A 22,196-nucleotide genomic window follows, 5' to 3' on the forward strand; every position below is an offset into this window, starting at 1 on the left:
TAAAATACTAATTTACTAGTAAAGATTAATATTCAAAAATAATTGAGGTTTTTACATAAAATGACTTATAAAACAAGTCAATAAGTGCTTAAAATAAAAAGGGAAAATCACTGTTTTTGAGCACTTATCACAGGAATCAAATCGTGGTCCTCCGTACCAAATGAATAATTAACATGATGAGTAAAATTGCATGCATAATAATTTTATAGGGACGAAAACATGACATTAATTTTATGAAGATGAAAAACTAAATTTAGTAATTTTTCATAAAAAAATATTTATTTAACCCTATAAAATATTTCAAATCTTTAAAAATTAACAATATTACTTCTTTTTTTTTATTACATAGAGGGCAAAAGCCCACAAAATTAACAATATTACTTTAAAATATATACACATGTTAAAAACTATAAATATTAACATAAATGAATGTAATTTGATAATTATATGTATTAAATATTAATGGTTAAACGGTAAATAAATAAATACTACATTATATTTTTAAATTGTTAAAATCTTACGCTTTTTTCTAAAAAAAGAGATATGTTTTTTTTTACCGTAATGGAAAATGAGATATGTTGTTAAAATAGTACTCCGTATAACCATATTATGTTTTTATAAGATAAAACCATATTATTTTATACTAATAATTGAATCTTTTTTTGAAAAAACATGTTTGCTTAAAAAAAAAAAAACTAAAATCATAAGTCGAAAGATTTGATGTAGGCTTAATTTATTGTGGAACATGATTAGTGATTATTATTGTGCAAGGATGTATTTACAAATATTAAAAAGTAATGTTTTATATAAAAAACTTAATAAAGAAATAAAATCTGCATTAAATGTTTGTCACTTATTAACACCTCAGCAATATTAAAAAGTAATTTACTTTTTTTTTTTTTTTTGACAATCTTCAATGTGATAATTAATTCTTTTCCTATATATATGTTACATTTTCATATAAGTAAACTTACGTGTTTCCTGGTCAGTGCGGAAGATCTGACCAGTTATTAAAGATTACAAATTAATGACTTGTGCTCAATCTTTATCCAATTATCCAAAACAATTTTTGGTACAGTCCTATCCTAATCTATTTATTTGTTTTATTTTATTTTGGAATTTTTTTATTTAGAATGATTTTTTTTTTGGTACATATATATTTAGAATGATTTTAATCTTGGGAAAAAAAAAAAAATCATAATAAGTTTGTTTTTTGGCTGGGATAGTCATAATAAAATCTATATAAATCTAAAATCTTTATGATTTTGCCTTAATCATCCCTATTGGTTTTGACTTGTGCCTACCACATACCGTTTCCTTATTAAGCCTAACTTTATCTTTTTCTTTCAAGTTCTTTTAAAAAAAATAATAAATATTCTTAATTTTTTCATAACCGTTAATTATGCTTCTCTTATAATTATTTTCGGTATAGTATATCAAAACCTACCCAACAAGTATATCTCTAACTTTTCATTTTTATTACAAAATATCTCTACCTATATATTCACCCAATTAGACCTCTAAATATACTCCTATATAAGCACGTTTTGGACCCAAAGAAACACATAGAAAACATCACGTTGAGGGGTTTGAAATTTTTTAGCTAGAGAGAGAGCGAGAGAGAGAGAAAGAGAAAGCCATTAACAATATCTCATCATGAAAATCGATCAAGGTGACAAAGAAAACGAAACAACCAAGTTGAATAAATATGCTTTTGCTTGTGCCATAGTGGCTTCAATGGTATCCATCGTTTCTGGTTATGGTAATGTTATAGCATTCTCTATTCTCACTTTTTCTTTTTCTTTTTTATCTTACATGAAGTTGTAATCCACTAAAATCTCTTATTTTCTTTTTTAATTTCTCTTTATTTTAAGTATTTCTCAAAAATATATATATCTGTTGCTCCAATATTTTTCTTTTATTCTAATTTTTATTTGGTATAGGAGAGTTCGAACTCGGATACAATATTTTGAGTTATGCTCATAAAACAATTAAAATATATACTCTAAAAAATCTTAAATAATTTTTGTAATTCTGAATATAAATTTTAGTCGTTAATTTAGCTTTTCATGATAAACTAATGAAGTTGAAGAGGTTCATATCTCATATCAAAACCTTATCTTAGAATCAGTTTGTAATTAACATGATCTATTTTTTATTTAAGGGATCTTTGTATTCTCAATACATATTATTGATATGAATATTTAAAAAAATAGTTTTTTTTTTGTTTATAATGAGCTGGGGATCGAACCCAGGACCTAGAGCGTACTACCCAAATCCCTCATCACTAGACCAAACCTAGTGGCTTATTTAAAAAAATAGTTTAAAGGTGAACTTAATTATTATTTTGTATAAATAATTATAATAAAAAAAAATAGAGAAAAAATGTAATATTTCATTAGAAATAATGAGATTCTCTTTTGGATTAGACTCCTATATATTTTATTTATGAGAAGGAAAACAATTTTGTTTAGTAGACATGAAGTTTTTTTGTTAATGAAAGAAATAATTTTTATTTTTTTTCCTTAAGTGGATTCTAATAACATAATTTAAAAAATAGTATCTTTAATTACCTATTAAATAATTGTAACTCTTCTAACTATTTTATATGCATGGTTAATTTCAGATACTGGTGTTATGAGTGGAGCAATGGAGTTCATAAAGGAAGACATGGGAATCAGCGACACACAACAAGAGGTTTTGGCAGGAATTTTAAATATTTGTGCATTAGTAGGATCCTTAACAGCAGGAAGAACATCTGATTACATTGGTCGTCGCTACACAATCTTGTTATCCGCCTTACTCTTCATTCTCGGTGCAGTTTTAATGGGATATGGTCCAAACTATGCAATTTTAATGGTTGGAAGGTGTGTTTGTGGTGTTGGCGTTGGTTTTGCTCTAATGATAGCACCTGTTTATTCGGCAGAAATTTCTTCTGCGTCATCAAGAGGTTTTTTAACCTCTTTACCTGAGGTTTGTATTGGTATTGGAATCTTTTTGGGTTATATTTCAAATTATTTTTTGGGGAAATATTTGAGTTTGAAACTTGGATGGAGATTAATGCTTGGTATTGCCGCTTTTCCTTCACTTGTATTAGCTTTTGGTATTTTAATGATGCCAGAGTCACCAAGATGGTTGGTTATGCAAGGTCAATTAGGGAAAGCCAAAAAAGTTCTATTGCAAGTTTCAAATACAACACAAGAAGCTGAACTCCGCTTCAAGGATATAAAACTTGCAGCTGGTTTAGATGAAAATTGCAATGACGATATTGTGAAATTACCTGAGAAGTTTCACCAAGGTGAAGATGTTTGGAAAGAGCTGATTTTAAGACCAACACCTACTGTACGTTGGATTTTATTTGCTGCAATTGGAATTCATTTTTTCGAACATGCAACTGGAATCGAAGCTGTTATGTTATATAGTCCAAAAATTTTCAAAAAAGCTGGCGTTACAAATAAAGAAAAGCGTTTGCTTGCAACTATCGGAGTGGGATTAACAAAGATATTTTTCCTTTTAATTGCTTTGTTTTTGCTTGATAAAGTTGGTAGAAGACGGTTATTGCAAATTAGTGTCGGAGGAATGATTATCGGGCTTACAATATTAGGGTTCAGTTTGACTATGGTGGATCAATCCAATGAAAAGGTCTCGTGGGCCTTGACGCTTTGTATTGTGGCGACGTATGCCTATGTTGCTTTCTTTAATCTCGGGCTTGGGCCTGTTACTTGGGTTTATAGCTCGGAAATATTTCCTTTGAAGTTGAGAGCGCAAGGAGCTAGTATGGGAGTTGCTGTCAATAGAACTATGAACGGCATTGTCTCCATGACTTTTATTTCGATTTATAAAACAATCACAATAGGTGGAACTTTTTTCATGTTTGCTTCTATATCTGTAATAGCTTGGATTTTTTTCTATTTTTTCCTTCCTGAAACTAAAGGTAAGGCCTTGGAGGAGATGGAGATGCTTTTTACCAAAAAATCAAGTGGTAAAAATGTAGAAATGAAAACTGATCCAATACATAATGTCTAATATGTTCCGGTTAGACAGAATGAGACTATGTATGTAGGAATAACAAGTCATGTTTATTGTATTTATTATTAGCTAAAACATCATCTTATGTATTCTACTTTTCCTATACTCATCTTATGTATCTTCTTGCAAACCACTCTTTCTTTGATTTATAATACTATATTTCACATTGCAATAATTACTTTGCTATAGTTTGAGTATTTACTAGTCAAAATATAATCGTGTATTCAAACAAGTACTTGTGAAGTAGAAAATGAACACTAACTAGATGAAGCTTATGTTCAACTAGTTGATCTAATTTAACAAACACTTATAATTCCTAGATCATCCGGTATCTTGCTAATTTAACAATTAAATTTCCTTTGAGTTTAAAAGTCTTTCTCAGATACAAGAAAATAATTACCTAACTCTTCGTTTTTCTATATGGTAGCGCAAAAGCATTAATCACTAATAGCAACATTTTTTCTTGTTTACACCGAAGTTGGGGATTGTTAGAGTCATATAGCTTGCAGGCTTGGCACAGGCCTTGCAATATCAAGCCCATTGTGTAGTTGGCCTCAGTGGCGCGCGCTAGTAGGCCTTGCCTTAAGAATTGGTCAAGTTAGTTGTGTTTGTGTGTGTATATCTATATAAAGAGAGCTTGTATTGTTGGATCAATTAATGAGAATACAAACCCTTTGTTCACAACAGGGATTAAACTCATGACCTCATGCATACTACTCAATCTCTCACCATTAGACCAAACTTGATGGTTTAATAACAACATATTTTTAAAAAAAAATTTAACAAGCCAAAATATATTAAAAGCGCACAAGAGATGTCAGAAAAAGACAAAAGGAATTAGTCCAAACCAAATAAAAAAACATTAGTGAGTAACATAATCCAAGCACACACCATCTCCGGTTTATATCAAAGCTAACTCGTTTTTTTCAAGCCTTCAACAATCACTAAGATGACATTTTGATTCTGTCAACCAAATGGTTCTTAGACAACGCCAAATTATTAAAAATGCAGTTGTTTTTCTCATTCCAAAAAGTCCAACAACATGCCACCCAAACCATATAAAGAGCATTTTTAAGTGATAAAATTATAAGTTTCGAGTTTGAAGTATCACATCCTCACTCTAAATTTAATTTATAAAAAAAAAATATCAACAATTAGTTTAGGCCTTTTCGAAAAAAACTAACAGAGTATGGGTGCGATACATTACTAATATGCGAGATTTTTGAAATTTGATACGTCAAAGATACATCAACAAAATTTTAATATTAAAAGTTTATATGCATATTTTGTCAAAAAATAAAATAAAATCTTATATGCAAGTAAAACACTTGAAAGAAATATACATTGATCATTCTTCATTATTATATAATTATAAATATCACAATTTACAAAAAATAATATTTGTGATCAAAACATAAATCGTAGAATTTTTCAATAAATCATAATCTATTTTCGACACAATGATAGGATATCAGCAAAAAAAATAAAAATAAAAAAATCAAAACAAATTTTATCTAATGTAGACAAATTGAGTTTCTTCTCTCTCATCACTTCTATCCATAAAAAACATGATATCTCCACCGAATTGAACTATGAACTCTACCATCATTTTGAATTAAATCATGTACATTTCGACTAAAATCTCACAATCTTGTCTCGCATTTTTTATATCCTTGATCTTTTCTAGGAAACATACATGCATGTATCCTTGATTTGTATCTTACAAGTATGCGATAAAATATTTGTTTTAGATTTTTTTTAAAAAGTAGATTAAATTGCACTTTTGATCCTTAATTTTCACAAATTTGTGATTTTGACCCCAGATCCCCTAACTTTCATAATATCAATTTTGACCCTAACTTTAGTCCATTTTGCATAAGGTTGGCCCCACGGATTTTTCAACCACTTACTTTCATACATCATAGGTCAAGCCCTCTTAAAGTCCAACCATAGCAAAGCCAACGAGCTAGTTTGACTTTCTTGATCTCTGAAGGTCTTACAAGTAGAGAATTGACCTTGATTGGAGCACCAAGAACATATAGTGGCTTTATTTTTTCAATTATACCCGCTGACCGCACACATGGACAGTAACTCACATATCACGTCATCATGTAGTGCGAGTCACTTCCCACATGTGTATTGTCTTGCCGACATGATATGTGAGTTATTGTCCACATTGACGTTAACTTGGTTAAAATCAGTGGGGTCTTTAGCAAAATGGGCTAAAGTTAGGAGCTCGGAAGTGCTATTACAAAAGTTATAGGGTTAAAATCGCAAGTTTATAAAAGTTAGTGGGGACAAAAGTGCAATTTAGCCATAAAAAAAGTAATTTCGATATTGTTCAAACCCTGAGTCCTCATGATTTTGTCCTTAATAAAAAGTGTCTCGTTAGGTTGAAAAGTGAGAGTGGTGTTTATGAACTACCCTTAATTTCATTTTTCAAGTAATGAAGAAGAACTATTTTGATATACCAAAACATTAACCCCAGTCGAATTTAATTTAATGGGCTACATGGCATGTAGCTTATGCCCCTCTTTCTGTAACCAATGCTCTGACCTCAAGTTTACAGCATTATTTCTAAGCTATTGTCTGTTTTATGCATTGTGTAAGTCCTTACGATTTTGTGTCACATTTGTCAAGGAGTGTGAATATTATATATAAACTACTCTTGGTTTCTATTTTCAAATAATGTGAGACTATTTGGATATATCAGAACAATAGTCTCCTAATCAAGATTAAGGGGTTAAAGGAACATGTAATTTATGTTCCTCCTTATAGAGTCATTGCTTAAATCTCAAGTCTACGACATTACATATTTCTGATGTAACTAAACACTACAAGAAAATCCCCATTTTCTGGCCGCTTTTGGCCCCCGCAGAGTGGGAAAAACGGCCACAAAGTTTAAAATGTGACGAATTTACCAGCGGCCATGATCGGCCGCAAAAATGGTCTCTGGTAACACTTACCAGCGGCCTGGACCGCCACAAAGTAAAGACGCAGTCTGACACGCCTTTTGAACACTTACCGGCGGCCATGGCCGCCGCAAAGTAAAGAGACAATCCGACACGCTTTTTGATAGCTTATCGGCGGCCAAGACAGCCGCAAAATTAAATATTTATTTTTTAAAAAAAATTATTTATTTCCATTTTTCTCAATCTTTCTTCTTCTTGTGGATTTTCTTCATCTACTTCTTCACCGATCTAGAAAATTGCATAAATCCCAACAACACTTGCTAGTTTTTGGGTGTCACGAGATTAGTTACACAACTTGGTTGCCACAAAAATGAAAAACATTTAAGCATATCCAAATACAAGAACACAAACAAGAAACAACTAGATTTGGGACAAAAAAAAGAAAAAGGAATTATCTCCAAAGTTAAAGAACATGAGAAATGTGAAGTTTAGGAAAATTGTTGAAAACGCAACTTTGCTGCCCCTTTGATTTATGTTTTCCAGGATTTCTTTGAATTTTTATGAAACCATAAAAATTTCATCCTTTGAAACAACTAATATCAATTATGCTTTCACTTTACCCAAAACCCATTTTTCTATTCCCTTCATAAACATTGAAAGAAGCTGGAGTCGAAGATGTAAGATGTAATTTGATAAATCCGTACTAGAACTAGGAGAAGATGTGTGAGGGAAATAGAAACTACACTTACAGGTTGATGAATTAAAATGAGTTTGATGGAAAAAAATGGGTTTAAAAATGGAGTTGAAGAACTGATTTTTGGTTGATGAATTTCGGGATTATTAAATTGAAGATGGATGAATGGGAAGGAATCAGCATCCTGCAACCTGAGATCTAGCTTATTTTTTTTATTTGCTTCACTTACCGGCGGCCAAGGCAGTCGCTAACTGCTGGAACAATTTCCAAGACCTGCCAGCTTGTTTTTTGCGGCGGTTTAAGCCGTCAATAAATCAAATGATTATTTTGTGGCGGTTTAGGCCGCCGGTAAGTTGGCAGTTCGTACCGAAAATAATATATTTTAATTTTGCGGTGGCTTTTGTTCACTTTGCGGCAGCTTAGACTGTCGCAAACTTACTGGCGGACAAAACGACCGGTAAGTAAATATTGAATCCGTCGAAAAATCAATGTATTCTTGTAGTGAAAAGACGCATAGTTGAAAGGTATATATATTATTTATAACATACCCTTAATCTCAATTCTCGAAGGATCCAAGGTTATTTTGGCATACTTAATTGATATATACTACCAAGATACGTATATGGGAGTATCAGCAAAATGGTATCTGACATATATCCAATATGGATATGGATACCTACCCATTTGTTAGTGTTTGAGCTTCATATAGTACCAGCAAAAAATTTCGAAAATTGAATTGAAAATGTGTTTTTTTTTACTTCAAGAATTGAAAATGTGTTAAAGAATACTCCCTCTGTCTCAAAATGAGTGAGCCATTTTGACTATATACACTATTTACATATCTTATTTTGATCCTATTTTTCTACTAATAAAATTGAATTGAAAATGTGTTTTTGAGCTATTACTCAGAAATGGATCATGTGCAGTCAAAATTTCAATGCAATTGATTTATAGTCGTGCGATCACAATCGGACGGTTTAAATAAATTCAGTTAATAAATACAATTTTAAATCATGATCGTCCAATCTTAATCAGACGGCTATAAATGAAATTATTGCACGACTGTACCCAAAAATCGAATGCATGGAATCCTGGTGCTTATTACTCACTTTAGATCTAAGTCTCTAGTAATTATTCTTTTTATAAAACAACTTGTTAGATTTAAGAGTGCATATATCATTATCATTTTATAAAGAAATATTGATTTATATGTAACATGAAATTTTTAAATCTACGTGACAAAATAATGAAAATTAACAAAAATAAAGGATAGAAAATAGTATTTTATTGGAGAATTTTTTTTTTTTTTTAAGAAAATGAACTTATAATATTTCATTGATCAATAGGTATTCAATACAATGTGGTATATCAACCAAAATACAGGGACTAGCTGCATATGTGGCCGCCTTAGCTAAACTATGAGCAACCTCATTGGCTTGTCGCCTAATAAACTCAACACTAGAGTTGTTGTAATAATTAGAGAATAGCTGTTTACAATGTGAAATAATATCTCCGAGCTCAGTAGCATCACACTTATTTGAATGAAAACTATCCACCACTATCTTTGAGTCGAGCTCAAAATCAACTGGTCCTAAGTTTAACTCGTGAACCCAATTGAGAGCTGAAAGTAAACCGAGAGCTTCACCAATACGAACATCACATAAAGGTGTAAATTTTTCATATTTAGCCAACACATAAGCGCCAAACTCATCTCGGATACAAACAACAATACCAACTCTATTGTTTAGAGATGAAAAGGAAGCATCAATGTTGCATTTCATCCGTCCGCTATAAGGTTTTTTCCACCTACTCTCGTGTCGCACATGCTGGTTCTTCACACCAGTCCTTGCTGTGTGCACATCCCGCCAATCATGCAGAGTAATATTTGCACGTGAAAAAACAAAATTTTGCGCGTCGGTAACATTATTCCAAATGATATTATTTCTTTGCTTCCAAATACTTCATATAACACACGCCAAAAGAGAAGTATCCTCCTCATTAATTTGCTGCAGCAGGTGAAATATCAATACAGCAGCATCATACCCATTTTGCATTGCTGCTACTATTATTGGATGGAAGGTACACATACTCCACACATTCCTGCTACTTGGACAGTCAAAAAATATATGGTAACTATCTTCTTCATGTTCGTTGCATAAAGGGCAAGTATCAATACTCAAAAATTGATATTATAAGGGGCATATTCCAACACTTCTCATCCTGAATAATGATATCAGCCACTGTAAGTCTAGCATCAAGAAGCACATTGGTTTGTTGAAGGCTCACAGCTGAAGCATCATATAACCAATTTTCGTTAAATAAAGGAATATCTTTATCACTTCCTACCCGCCAACGACTACCCGCTTTAAGAATGAATTTAGAATTGCAAATATTTCTCCAAACAAAACTAGGATTATGACTCACCTTAGAATCAAAGAAGTCACAATGAGGAAAATATCTAGCTTTGTAAATTTTGGAGATAAGTATATTCGGATTGGACATCACTCGCCATCCTTGCTTGCCCAACAATAACATGTGCATATATGACACATGTTAAGAAATCAAAAATAGAAATCATGCTTTAAAATTTGTGCATTTTAACTTTTCAAGCATTAAATTTTTTGTATCATTAAATGTTGAATTTCTATATTAAGATATCTTAACATATGCCCTATATGTACATGTTAACAATACCCAAATAGGGTATTGTACATAGACTAAATGACATAATCATCATAAACTCACACACACCGACACACACATACAAGTGAGGGAGTCGGGGTTCGAATCCCAATCATGACGTCCAACCTAACAAATTCAACATTTTTTACCAGTTGAGCAAGAACTTGTGGACGGGTAGAAAATAATATTTAAAAGAAATTAATGTACATTTTTTGTAAAATAATAAATAAATTAATGGCTATATAAATTGAATTAATTTAAATTCAAATCCGAAAATAAATACAAAATCATTATAATATTAAAATATTGATTAAATTGAAGTTATTAACTTCCCAATTTTTTTTTTTTTGAAGAATTACTTTTTTTTTTGTCAAAAAAATTGTTTTTTTATTCCAATCCAAACAATTTCTTCCAGACGCGCACTCTTTACAACCTTCTGGAAAACAAACACACAACCCTACAATCTAAACCATTGAATACTTCTCCACGTCATCGATCCTCGCCGTTTTAGATCCAACGGTATTCACCACAACAAGACAAAAACGACTCAAACCATAATGGTTGAACCCACTTGAACCCTAGCGCTGAACCGGTTCGCCCCATAGAGAGGTTTATCCTCTATTTGCATGCCCTAACCAGTAAACAATAGAGAGAGAAAATTATAAAACAGAACTTTTAGAGAGAGAAACTCAAAAATCTGCAAATTCCAGTGTCTTCAAAATTCCACACTAACAATTTCAATTTTCAATCTCCAATCTTCAATCACCTTCGTTCTCTATCCACAACCGTTGATTTCAATTTCCAATTTTAATTTTGACGAAAACACGTTAGGGTTCTTATAGAACTTCCGAATTCGTTCAAATCACCACTTTCATACACGAATTTATCATTTTCGTTCATATTCGTGAGGTGAAATTGAAAGCTTCGTGGTTTTTTTAGGCTTTTCGTTGTTGTATGAGATATAGGATTTCGTATTTGATGGATGAGATCTGGGAGAAGGCTGTTGAAACGGCGTTAGAAGGCGAGAAGGATCACGCTTCCGCTAAAACGCTAACACTTGACGGCGCCGTTAAGTGCGTTCAAGGACGTTTACCTCCTCCGAGCCTTCTAGAAAGGTTCCAGAACCTTCAGCATCTTTCGATTGCAAACGTCGGCGTTTCATCTCTGGAGCAGTTCCCGAGGCTCCGGAGTTTGCAGAAGTTGAATCTCTCTGATAACCGGATCGCCGGTGGTTTGGAGTTTTTGGTTCAGGCTGGACTTGATTCGCTTCGTGATCTCGATTTATCGAACAATAGGATTCAGTTTATCGAAGATCTTGCTCCGTTGGCGCAGGTGAAGCTTGTTTCGTTGGATCTGTATGAGTGTCCTGTTACTCGTGTTAAGGATTATCGATCTAGGGTTTTTGGTTTGATTAAGTCGTTGAAGTATTTGGATAAGATGGATGCGGAGGAGAATGAGAGGCCCGAGTCGGATGATGAGGAAGAGGACGATGAGGAAGAGGAGGAGGAAGAAGAGGATGATCCTGGGAGTGGTGAGATTGATGGAGGAGAGGAAGATCGACATTTTGGGTTGAATAATGGACATGGTGAAGGTGTTGATGTTGATGGAGTTGTTGATGCTGATGAGGATGAGGAGAGTGATGCGGATGAGGAGGTGACAGAGTCTTCGAGGGGAGGAGTGAATGGGGTGAACTTGAACCATCAGGAGAATGGGTTTCATGTTGCTCCTGTTGATGTTGAAGAGGAAGATGATGATGAGGATTCTGGAGAGGAGATTGATGAGGAGGAGGGTGATGATGATGATGTTGTTGAGGTTCATGCGATTGATGATAGTGATGATGATGAGGATGGGGTTGAGTATGATGAAGATGACGATGATGATGATGACGAGGATGATGATGAGGTGGATAATGATGAAGGGGATTTTGCTGAACCTGAGAGTACTTCTGGACGGTTGGTGAGCACCGAAGGTGAGATTGATGGGCATGAGCAAGGTGAGGAAGATGGAGATGAAGATGACAATGGAGAGACCGGAGAAGATGAGATAGCTGTAGAAGAAGATGACGAAGATGATGACGATGATGATGGAGAGTTTGAAGATGATGATGAAGTGAGATATTCCTTTTGAGAAACTCTTATTTTTGTTATTTGCATGCCTGACTATTGTGTTATGTTTGTTTATTTATTTTTTGTTTTTACTCATATATCTGTTTTGCTAATTGTTTCTGTTTGGTATTTTGTCTCAATGTTGTCAGATTGGTGGAGAGAAGGCGATGATTTTTGGTTCTCTTGATATTGATTGGTTTTATTTTGTTGAAGTTATTTTTGGTTATCTTGATATTGATTGAATTTATGCTGTCTTGATCTTTATGCTTACTAACTGGATTTGAACTTTTGTTTGTATTGTATGATTCTTTTCAATTTTTGTGTGGGATTTTAACCAATTTTTTTTTGCCAGATTTGCACAATAGTATTGGTGATTATTTATACCAGTTTTTGAAAATATGCTATACATGTGTCACTACATTAATTTATGATCAGTGTATAGTGTTACTGTGTGTGCTATTGATATATTCTATCGTGTAATCCATTTTCATGTGAAATTAAGTGTAGCTCAGTTGTTTCTCTCTTGTATTATTTATTGGTGTGATGGAGCATGTACAATTGAGGCTTGGACCTCTTGAGTTCCCTTGATATTTGTCATTGTTTTTAATTACAATTGAAATGCTGCTATTAAAACAAAAAGAAATTTTGTTTTGAATGTTGCCTGTATTGGCTTGTAGTCAATTTTTAGTTATCATTTTTATAAATTTTTGGTATTTGATTCTTGAAACTACATAATTTATTTTAAGAAAATTCCTTATTATCCTTTTGTAGTTGGATGTGATGATCTTTTCCATGAACATGTACTTCAAGTCTGATTTTTTTACAGAAGGATCCTTATGTTCATTTTTGTTATTAGTTCCAGATTATGTGGTTTTATATTGTAATTGCATAATAGGTAGGGGGCTCATTGTAATAATTTGAATTGTTGTCTTTCGAGTGGTTTCTACGGTTAGGCTTGTGATGTGCAAGGTTGGGACTTTGTACTATCTATGCATGATTGATCTATCCTTAGGTTCTGTTGTTTTCATATACTGGTTGTACTCTGACTAGACTTGTCTTATTTGCATGATTTGACTAGTATTACATTGTGTATTATTTTGCTTGATCTGAATTTTGACCTGTTATGAAGTATGTGTTTTCTACCAAAAAACATGTGGATTTGTTGAATAAATTATCCTGATATAGTAAATGATTTTAAGTTTTTTGTGTGTTTATATGCCCTGTGACTGAATTCCTTTTTTACTTGAATGGAAGCAATTGCCATTTTATTTGGCTGGTGAATATGTAGGAATTGTTGTGTCATATGGATTTAATGTATTTATATGAAGAAAATTATTTTTCATTTTCAGTAATTTTATCCTCATTCTTGATTTTAGTATTTCATCTCATCTTTTTAACCATACTTTGGAATTTTGCTGGAACTACAGGAAGAAGACTTTGGTGCTGGATATCTTGTTCAGCCAGTTGGACAGGCTGAGGCTCTCAATGATGTGGTTGTTGACACTGATGAGGTTGAAAACGAGGACATTGAAGAAGAGGAAGAAGTTGATGATGATGATGAAGACAACGATGTTCAAGAAGTGTTGCCACCTCCTGCCTCTTCACACCCCAAGAGAAAGAGGGACAATGATGATGAAGACGACGAGGACGATGAAGATGAAGAAGGATTCACAAAGCCATCCAAGAAGCATCACTAACCACAGACGACGACACCATTATAAATTATGTCATGCATGCATGTTCTTGTTCTGTGATGACTTCCAAGTTATTGGAAGCAGAGAAACCTCAGTTTAGATAATAGAACAATGGTTAGTTTGTAGGAGAAGAATTTAGCTGTTGGACAGAGGACATATTAGGAAAAAGAATTGTGTGTTGGTTGGGTGGAAATGTGTTAAGTTCAAAAAATCGTTAGTGTTTTTTCCCTCTTGCCTTTCACATATAGCCGTTTGCTAAATTAATCAAATTTTCAAATGGCAGTTACCATCATGAGTTTACCGCTCATGTGCTCAATGCAGGTATGTGTTTGGCTCGTAAAAAAGGAGTTTGCTGATTCTTGGAGGGAACCAAAGAGTGCGAACCTTTTAAAATTTTCCCAAAACCTCTCTAGCTTAATGGAAGCACTTTTTGGCGGCAGAAAAAAGCTTGTAAAACAAACACATGTAGATATTATAGGTCTTATGAAAATGATTCCTATGAAGCAAGTTGGGTGGAATTGTAATGACGTGGCCAGTTCATAAATTATTGCCATTGTTACGTGGATTTATTATTCCAGTTTCTATCATACTTAAATTTATTATTGAGCTTGATGCCAATTTTTAAGGAGAAAAAAAAAAAACCCAAACCTTGGTCCTGTCGTAATAGTCAAAATGCCAGGTAATGTACCAATGGGCCCCTCGATATATGTATGCAAAATTGTTTTACTACTACTGAGTGTGTCTAACAAAAAATGAATGGTATTTTGAACACATAATTTTTTTTTCCATCAATCGTGCATATCTTAATTTTTCATCTTGCCACGTGGTTTAGTTGGTTTTTTTTTTTAATCTTCAATTGGACGGTGAAATCAATTGATAGACGAAATTAACTTTGCTCTTTTGTTGTTGTTAGGAGTAAGCGTGAAAGTTCGCGTGAGCCGCACGCAGCATCTTGTGCGAAGCATTAACAACAAACCTTGATGGCTGTGAGTGAAGTGCGGATTTGTTTCGATTTAGTGGGAGCTCTTGTCCATAAAAATCTGCCTATATGGTGGCGTTGTATGTATATGCCCACACAATTTTTGGAAGAAGACTAATCAAGTCTTTTTTAATTTATGTTTTGTAAATCTTTGAGAAAAAATTTTGGAATAAATGAGAAGTTTTTACTTTTTAGTACCGTAGAGTTTTGTTTGGTATTTTAAAGTAAAATTAATTTAAAATTTAAATTCACTTTTTTTTTTACATTAAAATTTAAATTCACTTTTTTTTTTACATTAAAATTTAAATTCACTTGAACAATAATTAAATGTACAAAATGTTTTTTTTTTTTGGTAAGTATGTATAAAATGTTATGATATTAAATAATCAGATATACAATTATCAAAAAATAAATAAATAATCGGATATACAAATGTAATTGTGATGCATTTAAGATGTTGATCCTTAAAACATTTGACTCAAGTGGTTAATGAATTCCTCTTATGACGAATCGTTCAAAAGAAACCGATTGTAATTTATGGTGGAAACAAATTTTTTTGTGGGACTTTACTTACATAGCATCAAACTCTGAATTATCAGGGTCAAATCTCCTCTAAGAACCAGACGTTTAACACAAAAAGAAAGATGTAGATCCCTTTTAACATATGTTTATTGATATGTGCCTATTTTAAAGTGAACTTCCTAGTCCCGTGAGTATAATTCAGTTGGTAGGAACATCACATTTTAAATACAGAAGTTGAGATTTGAAATTCAGGCACTTCACTTAATCATTTCTAAAAAGTTAAGTTTAGTCGCTAGATTATTTATAAAAACAAAAACAAAAAACCAAGCTTCCAATATAATCCGATCTACAATTTTTTTTGACTCAATCTACAATTGAGTCATACCAATGATACCATATTGGTGCAATTGATCTAATTTTGTAAAGTGTTTATTTTGTCTGCATCACATCGCCTTGTGAATGTGATGAAAAAAATATTATATGATTAGATTTACTATGAGTTCTACACAATTACAATGATTAGTCAATAACAGGTTATTATTTTGGATTATAAGTGTGTCAGACACTACATTTCTATCCAAAATTTTAAAGTATTAGGATTAGGGTCATGCTAAACAGTGCCCCTGGGGCACTAGTTAAACATACTAAAAAAGAAAACAAATGATAAAGTTAATGATGAGAGAGAATAACTTTTCACATTATTAAAACATTGAATGCACAATTTACGAGATAAAACTTCTATATTTGTATCCTTAACTAGTGTCTCGGGGGCACTGTTTAGCATTTTCCTTAGGATGAGTTATATGAGTAATCTCTTTTATACATCTAACATTTTTTCCATTTATAATCAATGTGAGACTAATCACTCACACTTGAACCTAACAATATATCCCTCGAGTATCTCATATAATTAATCTAAACTATGATGCACTCTCACTCCCCCATCAAATCGAATAAAAACCATTAATACCATTGTTGGGAAGTCCACAAGAGCGCCAAGAACAACAATACGCCGATGTTTTGAAATCACAAAAGAGGGGCACCACACCTTTCTCCAAAACTTTAAACCTTTAATATGAATAACCCATCTTCTATATCCAACAATTTTTTTTTTCGTTCATAGTGACATAAGACTAACCCACCACACTTGAACCTCACAATATCAAACCCCTTTAAAAAAGTTATTAATGAAAAATTACTGTAAGCCTTCCAAATTGTATTATTTGGGAGCTGCGAGGGGTGTTAGTAAAGCTATTTCTGGTCAATATTTGTTATGTGTTGGATAAATCCATTAATCCTTAAATAAATTATGGCTATAGAATTTTGATGATGAAATAAACACCAACCAGAAAATGGTAAAACCTATAATTGACTCAAACAAAGCAAGAGGTGGCAGAGACAGAGGTCCTCCTTTGTAGGAGACCATTGAGGAAAGACAAAGAACATTTCCTTACGTGTGTGTTTTCTTTGACATGTAACAAAACTTCTCTACCTTTCTTTCTTTGTTTCTTTCTTCTGAGAACCCTTGTACACCTCTATCCAGGTATGTAATTAACATTTCTTCCCTCATTTTGCTAAATGAACAAGAAATTTATTTAAATTTTAATAATATTAAAAAATTACACCAAGCACAAGCTACAATTTTTAACTTGTTATTTTCATGTCAAAATGAGCCTTGAGATGCAAGAAAGTGCTAACAAATGCAGATCCAAACAATGGCTATATGTTTGAAATGGCGGTGAGTTTAACAAAATCGCGTGTCACATGACTCTGTTGAAACTATAAATCATAGTTTTTTTGAATCAAATATTTGTTGACACGGGTGAAATTTATCGCCAATTCCAATAGCTCATACAATATGAAGCATGGACAAAAAATGAAGACTAGATAGGCAGATATGATAAAGATATTGATACGCCAATACCGATAATAATTTGAAAAAATGTCATAATTTAGTGTAATCATATATGTTGGTGTTAACATCGACACATGTTCAATACCAAGATACGTCTAATCTGAAAAGTGTTTGTGCATCATCGCTCGAACATGTTGATGTAGTAATTTTTTGTCTATAGCTAATAAACTTGATCTTGATTATTATTATTATTGTGATTGTGATTGTGATGTCAGGGTTCTCAACAACATTTTGATAAGAAAAGGTATACAAAGTAACGTTGTGTTTCCGGCATTGTGGTGGTTCTAACGAAATATAATTAAGCTCTTAGCCGGAACACAACACAAAACACAAAAAAGAAAAAGAGGAAATTACAATGGGTTCACCCCCACACAACAATTCACCAGATGATGCTACACCTGATAATGCTACCCCTGATGATGCTGATGGATCATCATCAAGAAATCCACCTTCTTCATCTTCATCACACAAATCAAGTAAATCATCATCAAAAAATAGCAGCAACAATGATGATGATAGTAAGGCCATAATTGGAGCTGCTGTTGGAGCTGGATTTGTTATTCTTGTCTTGGTTTGTTTTTGTTTAATTTGTAAGAGGAGGAAGAAGAAGAAGGGAAACCCGCAAAATTATTATTATGGTCCTGGAGAAAATTCAAAAGGTAACATACTTATCAAAAAGTGTTTTACTCTAGCCAAACATGTCCTAAGGTTATTTAAGTTATGCAATTATATTTCCAATGTGATACATTTTTGCATAAGCAAGTAGGCATGGCAATGGGACGCGGAGGATTTGTCCTCCCCAAACACAAACTCAAACCCATAAAGTTCAGGTATCCTCATATACTTGTCCCAATTTTAAATGGGGATGAAAAATAGAATCCTAAACCCATACCCGATTAGGTTCGAGTATCTCCATTCTACCCTAACACCACATGAAATTGGAATATAATTTTAATTTTTTTTATTAAAAAAAAAGGTTGAAAGTCCAAAACTAATTTGTTTCAACAATGCGATTTATTTAACCAAAGAATAAAATAGAGAAAATAATTTGTTCAATACTAAACTTAAAAAATAAAATTAAATATGAATGTAATTTACGAGTTTGTTTAAGGGTTTTTAATTTAAGTGAGGTAAAATATGATTTTGATATATACAGGGTAGTTTGGAGATGGGTTCGGTGTGAGTATCAATGTCCCTAATACCTGTCCCAACCCCGTCTTTTAAAATCGGGGAAAATCCAATCCCGAACTCAAACCCAGTCAACTCGGGTTTTCCCCATCAAAATCAGGGCAGATACCCGCGATGCCTATAAACAAGTGTCATATATGATCATACTTGGCATTATGCATACTTATATCATGTTTAGAATAATTTGTTTGAAGAACAATTGGAAGAATGAAGACTGATTCTTGATTCTTAGACTACTTATTTCGTACTTCAGGGAGAGATCATTCAGGACAATGTAAGTGTGTGTATTTGGTTAAAATGATTTTGGGTTCTATTTTCAAATTATGTTTGACATATTAAATATATTTTTTTTTTATAGCAAATATTTGATTGATATATAGTTATTTTGAGGCTCTAAAATAACTTGAACGCACAGGGAGCAATTATTACCACAGTGGACAACATCCTCATCCAAATTGGCAAGGAGGCCCAGGACCAGGCCCAAGTCCAAGCCCACATGGAATGGATCATGTTGTTAGAGTCCAACAAGCACCAAATGGAAGTGGTGTTTGGGGTGCACCACACCCTTTAATGAATAGTGGTGAAATGAGTGCCAATTATTCATATGGAATGGGCCCACCTATGCCTCCTCCTTCACCAGGCCTATCTCTTAGTCTCAAGGGTGGTACCTTCACTTATGAGGAATTGGCATCAGCTACTAAGGGATTTGCTAATGAGAATATTTTAGGACAAGGTGGTTTTGGTTATGTCCATAAGGGAACTTTACCTAATGGAAAAGAAGTTGCTGTTAAAAGTTTAAAATCGGGTAGTGGGCAAGGCGAGCGTGAGTTTCAAGCAGAGATTGATATCATTAGTCGTGTTCATCATCGTCATCTTGTGTCGCTTGTTGGATATTGTGTTTCCGGTGGACAAAGAATGTTGGTTTATGAATTTGTTCCAAATAAAACTTTGGAACATCACCTTCATGGTATGTATATATGTATTGTGTTATTTATAGCTTTTGCTATATTTTTATGCATGTCACTATAGTATAGTGATCATTAATAACTAAAATACGAAATTTGTGCTACCATGTTCTCTTAAAATGACGGATCTAAAAGGTGGAAATATACAAATCAAGACATTTGACTCAAGTGATTAATAAATTCTCTCTAAGACGAATCGTTTGGGAGAAGTCTAATTCGATTCCTAATGGGAAGATGGTTAAATACAAAAAAAATTGAAAATATATAAAACATTGGCATCAAATAATTATGAACCCACATTCATAATATTTTATATATTTGATTTACAGGAAAGGGTGTGCCTACCATGGATTGGCCTACTAGAATGAAAATTGCATTAGGATCAGCTAAAGGGCTTGCTTATCTTCATGAAGATTGTAAGATTAATATACACTTTATATACAAACATTTTTTATTTTAATTTTTTTTCTCTTATTATCTTTCTCATTTTGCTTTATATATTATTAATTTGTTTTATTCAGGTAGTCCTCGCATTATCCATCGTGATATTAAGGCTGCTAATGTTCTAATTGATGATAGCTTTGAAGCTAAGGTCTCTCATGTTTACATTTGTTATCACTTTTTCTACTATGTGCTTCCTCCGATTCTAAATATAAGAAAAAAATCTACTTTTTAGATACATTAAAAATCTAATTTATCTAGTTTATAATATAGACTAAATACATTACATTTTCAATGAATCTAAAAAATAGATATTCTCTTATATTTAGGATCAGGAATATGTTACTTTTTTATTTCTGGAGATTGATTGTACCAATTATGCATTTTAAATAGGTGGCTGATTTTGGATTGGCTAAGTTAACTACTGATACTAGCACACATGTTTCAACCCGTGTCATGGGAACATTCGGGTAATTCTCCATCACATTTGAATACCTACAATGATCTAGATTCGGTACTGTCGAAAACTCATGCAGTCATGCTGTCGGTGTTCTTAAAGCCGTCCAATTAAAATTGGATGATTCAAATTTCCAACTCAAATTTTATATTAAATAAAAAATAAAAAATATCTTAAAATCTGAACCGTCTAATATTAATCTGATGGTTCAGCGGTGATGACTGCATCTGACTGCATCGGTCGTGAATCTCATATTGTTAGATGTAATGTGCTTGAGAATTCTTATTTCTTGAGTTAGGTTTTGAGATGAGATGTAATTATATTTAATATTAATTTACTACTATTAGAAATAGTGTTTAGAAAAAAGTATTTTAATTAATTAGTTTAACTTGATATCAAATATTTTTTCATGTTGACAGGTACATGGCCCCAGAATATGCATCAAGTGGAAAATTGACAGAGAAATCAGATGTTTTCTCCTTTGGGGTTATGCTACTAGAACTCTTAACTGGGAAACGACCTTTGGATTTGACCAATGCCATGGACGAAAGCTTAGTCGATTGGGTTAGTACTATTACTCTGTATTTCATTATCTCTCTTTCATTTGTAAATGAAGCACAAACACTCTTTAGATTATGCGTGTTCTGGTGTTGGATATGTGTCAATGTCCATGTCGTATCTGGTGTTCGTGCTATTTGATATGTAATTTTTTAGTATTAACATTAATGTGAAATTATGTATTGATCAGGCTCGACCACTCTTGAATAAAGCACTAGAGGGGGATGGCAACTTTAGTGAATTGGTGGATCCATTTTTGGAAGGAAAATACAATCATCAAGAAATGATAAGATTGGCAGCTTGTGCTGCTAGTAGCATTTGTCATTCTGCTAAGAAACGTATAAAAATGAGTCAGGTATATATAATATGATTCTTAATCATAAATATTTTACTTACCTCGTAGCCGAACTCTAGATTATCGGATCCCTTTTCTGGAAACTAAAGGGTTAATAAGAAAAATAAAAGAGGAAACAAATTATATATGATATAACTTAAAGTATGATTTAATCATGTGCAGATAGTAAGAGCATTAGAAGGTGATGTTTCACTAGAAGACTTAAAGGCAGGGATGGTGAAATCTTCAGGAGGGAATGCAAGTGCTTATACCTTTACAGCTGGCTCAGAATATGATACACAGCAATACAATGCAGATATGATGAAATTTAGAATGGCAATAATGTCAAATCAAGAATTTGGTGATAGCAGTGAACTCTCTAGTAAGGAGATGGGTCGTCACTAGAAACACAAGGAGTCACTTCTTAGATATTTATACAACTTAATCAAATCAAAGAGTTTGAATAATTTTCATGACATAATCATGTTTTTAAGCACACACTTGATAGAAAAGGGAAAAACAAACACATTAAATGTGATGTCTTGTTGTGGAAATTTGAGAATGGATGTGTAGTTTTGGGGCATTGTTGGAGATTTTGGAGTGTTTGAGAATCACATTTACGGGGCACAATTTAATACAAATGGATTTATTCATTAATTGTCATTTTATATTTTTTTTTTGTATGGAGTATGTACATTAGATAAGATTATTTTTTGAAATA

At 32.7% G+C, this 22,196-nt stretch overlaps 4 protein-coding genes across 4 annotated transcripts; 3 read left to right on the forward strand and 1 right to left on the reverse strand.

Moving 5' to 3' along the window:
- The first annotated feature begins 1,528 nt into the window (after window positions 1-1,528).
- Window positions 1,529-4,204, forward strand: LOC123920816 (probable polyol transporter 6). Its single transcript, XM_045973134.1, has 2 exons — window positions 1,529-1,762; window positions 2,627-4,204. Exons 1-2 carry the CDS (start codon window positions 1,657-1,659, stop codon window positions 4,024-4,026), a joined length of 1,506 nt encoding a protein of 501 aa, XP_045829090.1. The 5' UTR covers window positions 1,529-1,656; the 3' UTR covers window positions 4,027-4,204.
- A 4,753-nt stretch (window positions 4,205-8,957) lies between these two features.
- On the reverse strand, window positions 8,958-9,416 carry LOC123922800. The gene has a single exon (XM_045975488.1). It carries the CDS (start codon window positions 9,414-9,416, stop codon window positions 8,958-8,960), a length of 459 nt encoding a protein of 152 aa, XP_045831444.1.
- Window positions 9,417-10,900: 1,484 nt separating this feature from the next.
- Window positions 10,901-14,681, forward strand: LOC123920817 (acidic leucine-rich nuclear phosphoprotein 32-related protein). Its single transcript, XM_045973136.1, has 2 exons — window positions 10,901-12,426; window positions 13,850-14,681. The coding sequence occupies exons 1-2, from the start codon at window positions 11,272-11,274 to the stop codon at window positions 14,117-14,119; spliced, it is 1,425 nt and encodes a 474-aa protein (XP_045829092.1). The 5' UTR covers window positions 10,901-11,271; the 3' UTR covers window positions 14,120-14,681.
- Window positions 14,682-17,887: 3,206 nt separating this feature from the next.
- On the forward strand, window positions 17,888-22,090 carry LOC123922801 (putative proline-rich receptor-like protein kinase PERK6). The gene is made up of 8 exons (XM_045975490.1): window positions 17,888-18,191; window positions 19,136-19,687; window positions 20,015-20,101; window positions 20,207-20,277; window positions 20,520-20,596; window positions 21,003-21,147; window positions 21,332-21,496; window positions 21,659-22,090. Exons 1-8 carry the CDS (start codon window positions 17,888-17,890, stop codon window positions 21,878-21,880), a joined length of 1,623 nt encoding a protein of 540 aa, XP_045831446.1. The 3' UTR covers window positions 21,881-22,090.
- The last annotated feature ends 106 nt before the right edge of the window (window positions 22,091-22,196 follow it).

This window comes from Trifolium pratense, linkage group LG4, assembly GCF_020283565.1.
Source record: "Trifolium pratense cultivar HEN17-A07 linkage group LG4, ARS_RC_1.1, whole genome shotgun sequence".
Classification (NCBI taxonomy): domain Eukaryota; kingdom Viridiplantae; phylum Streptophyta; class Magnoliopsida; order Fabales; family Fabaceae; genus Trifolium; species Trifolium pratense.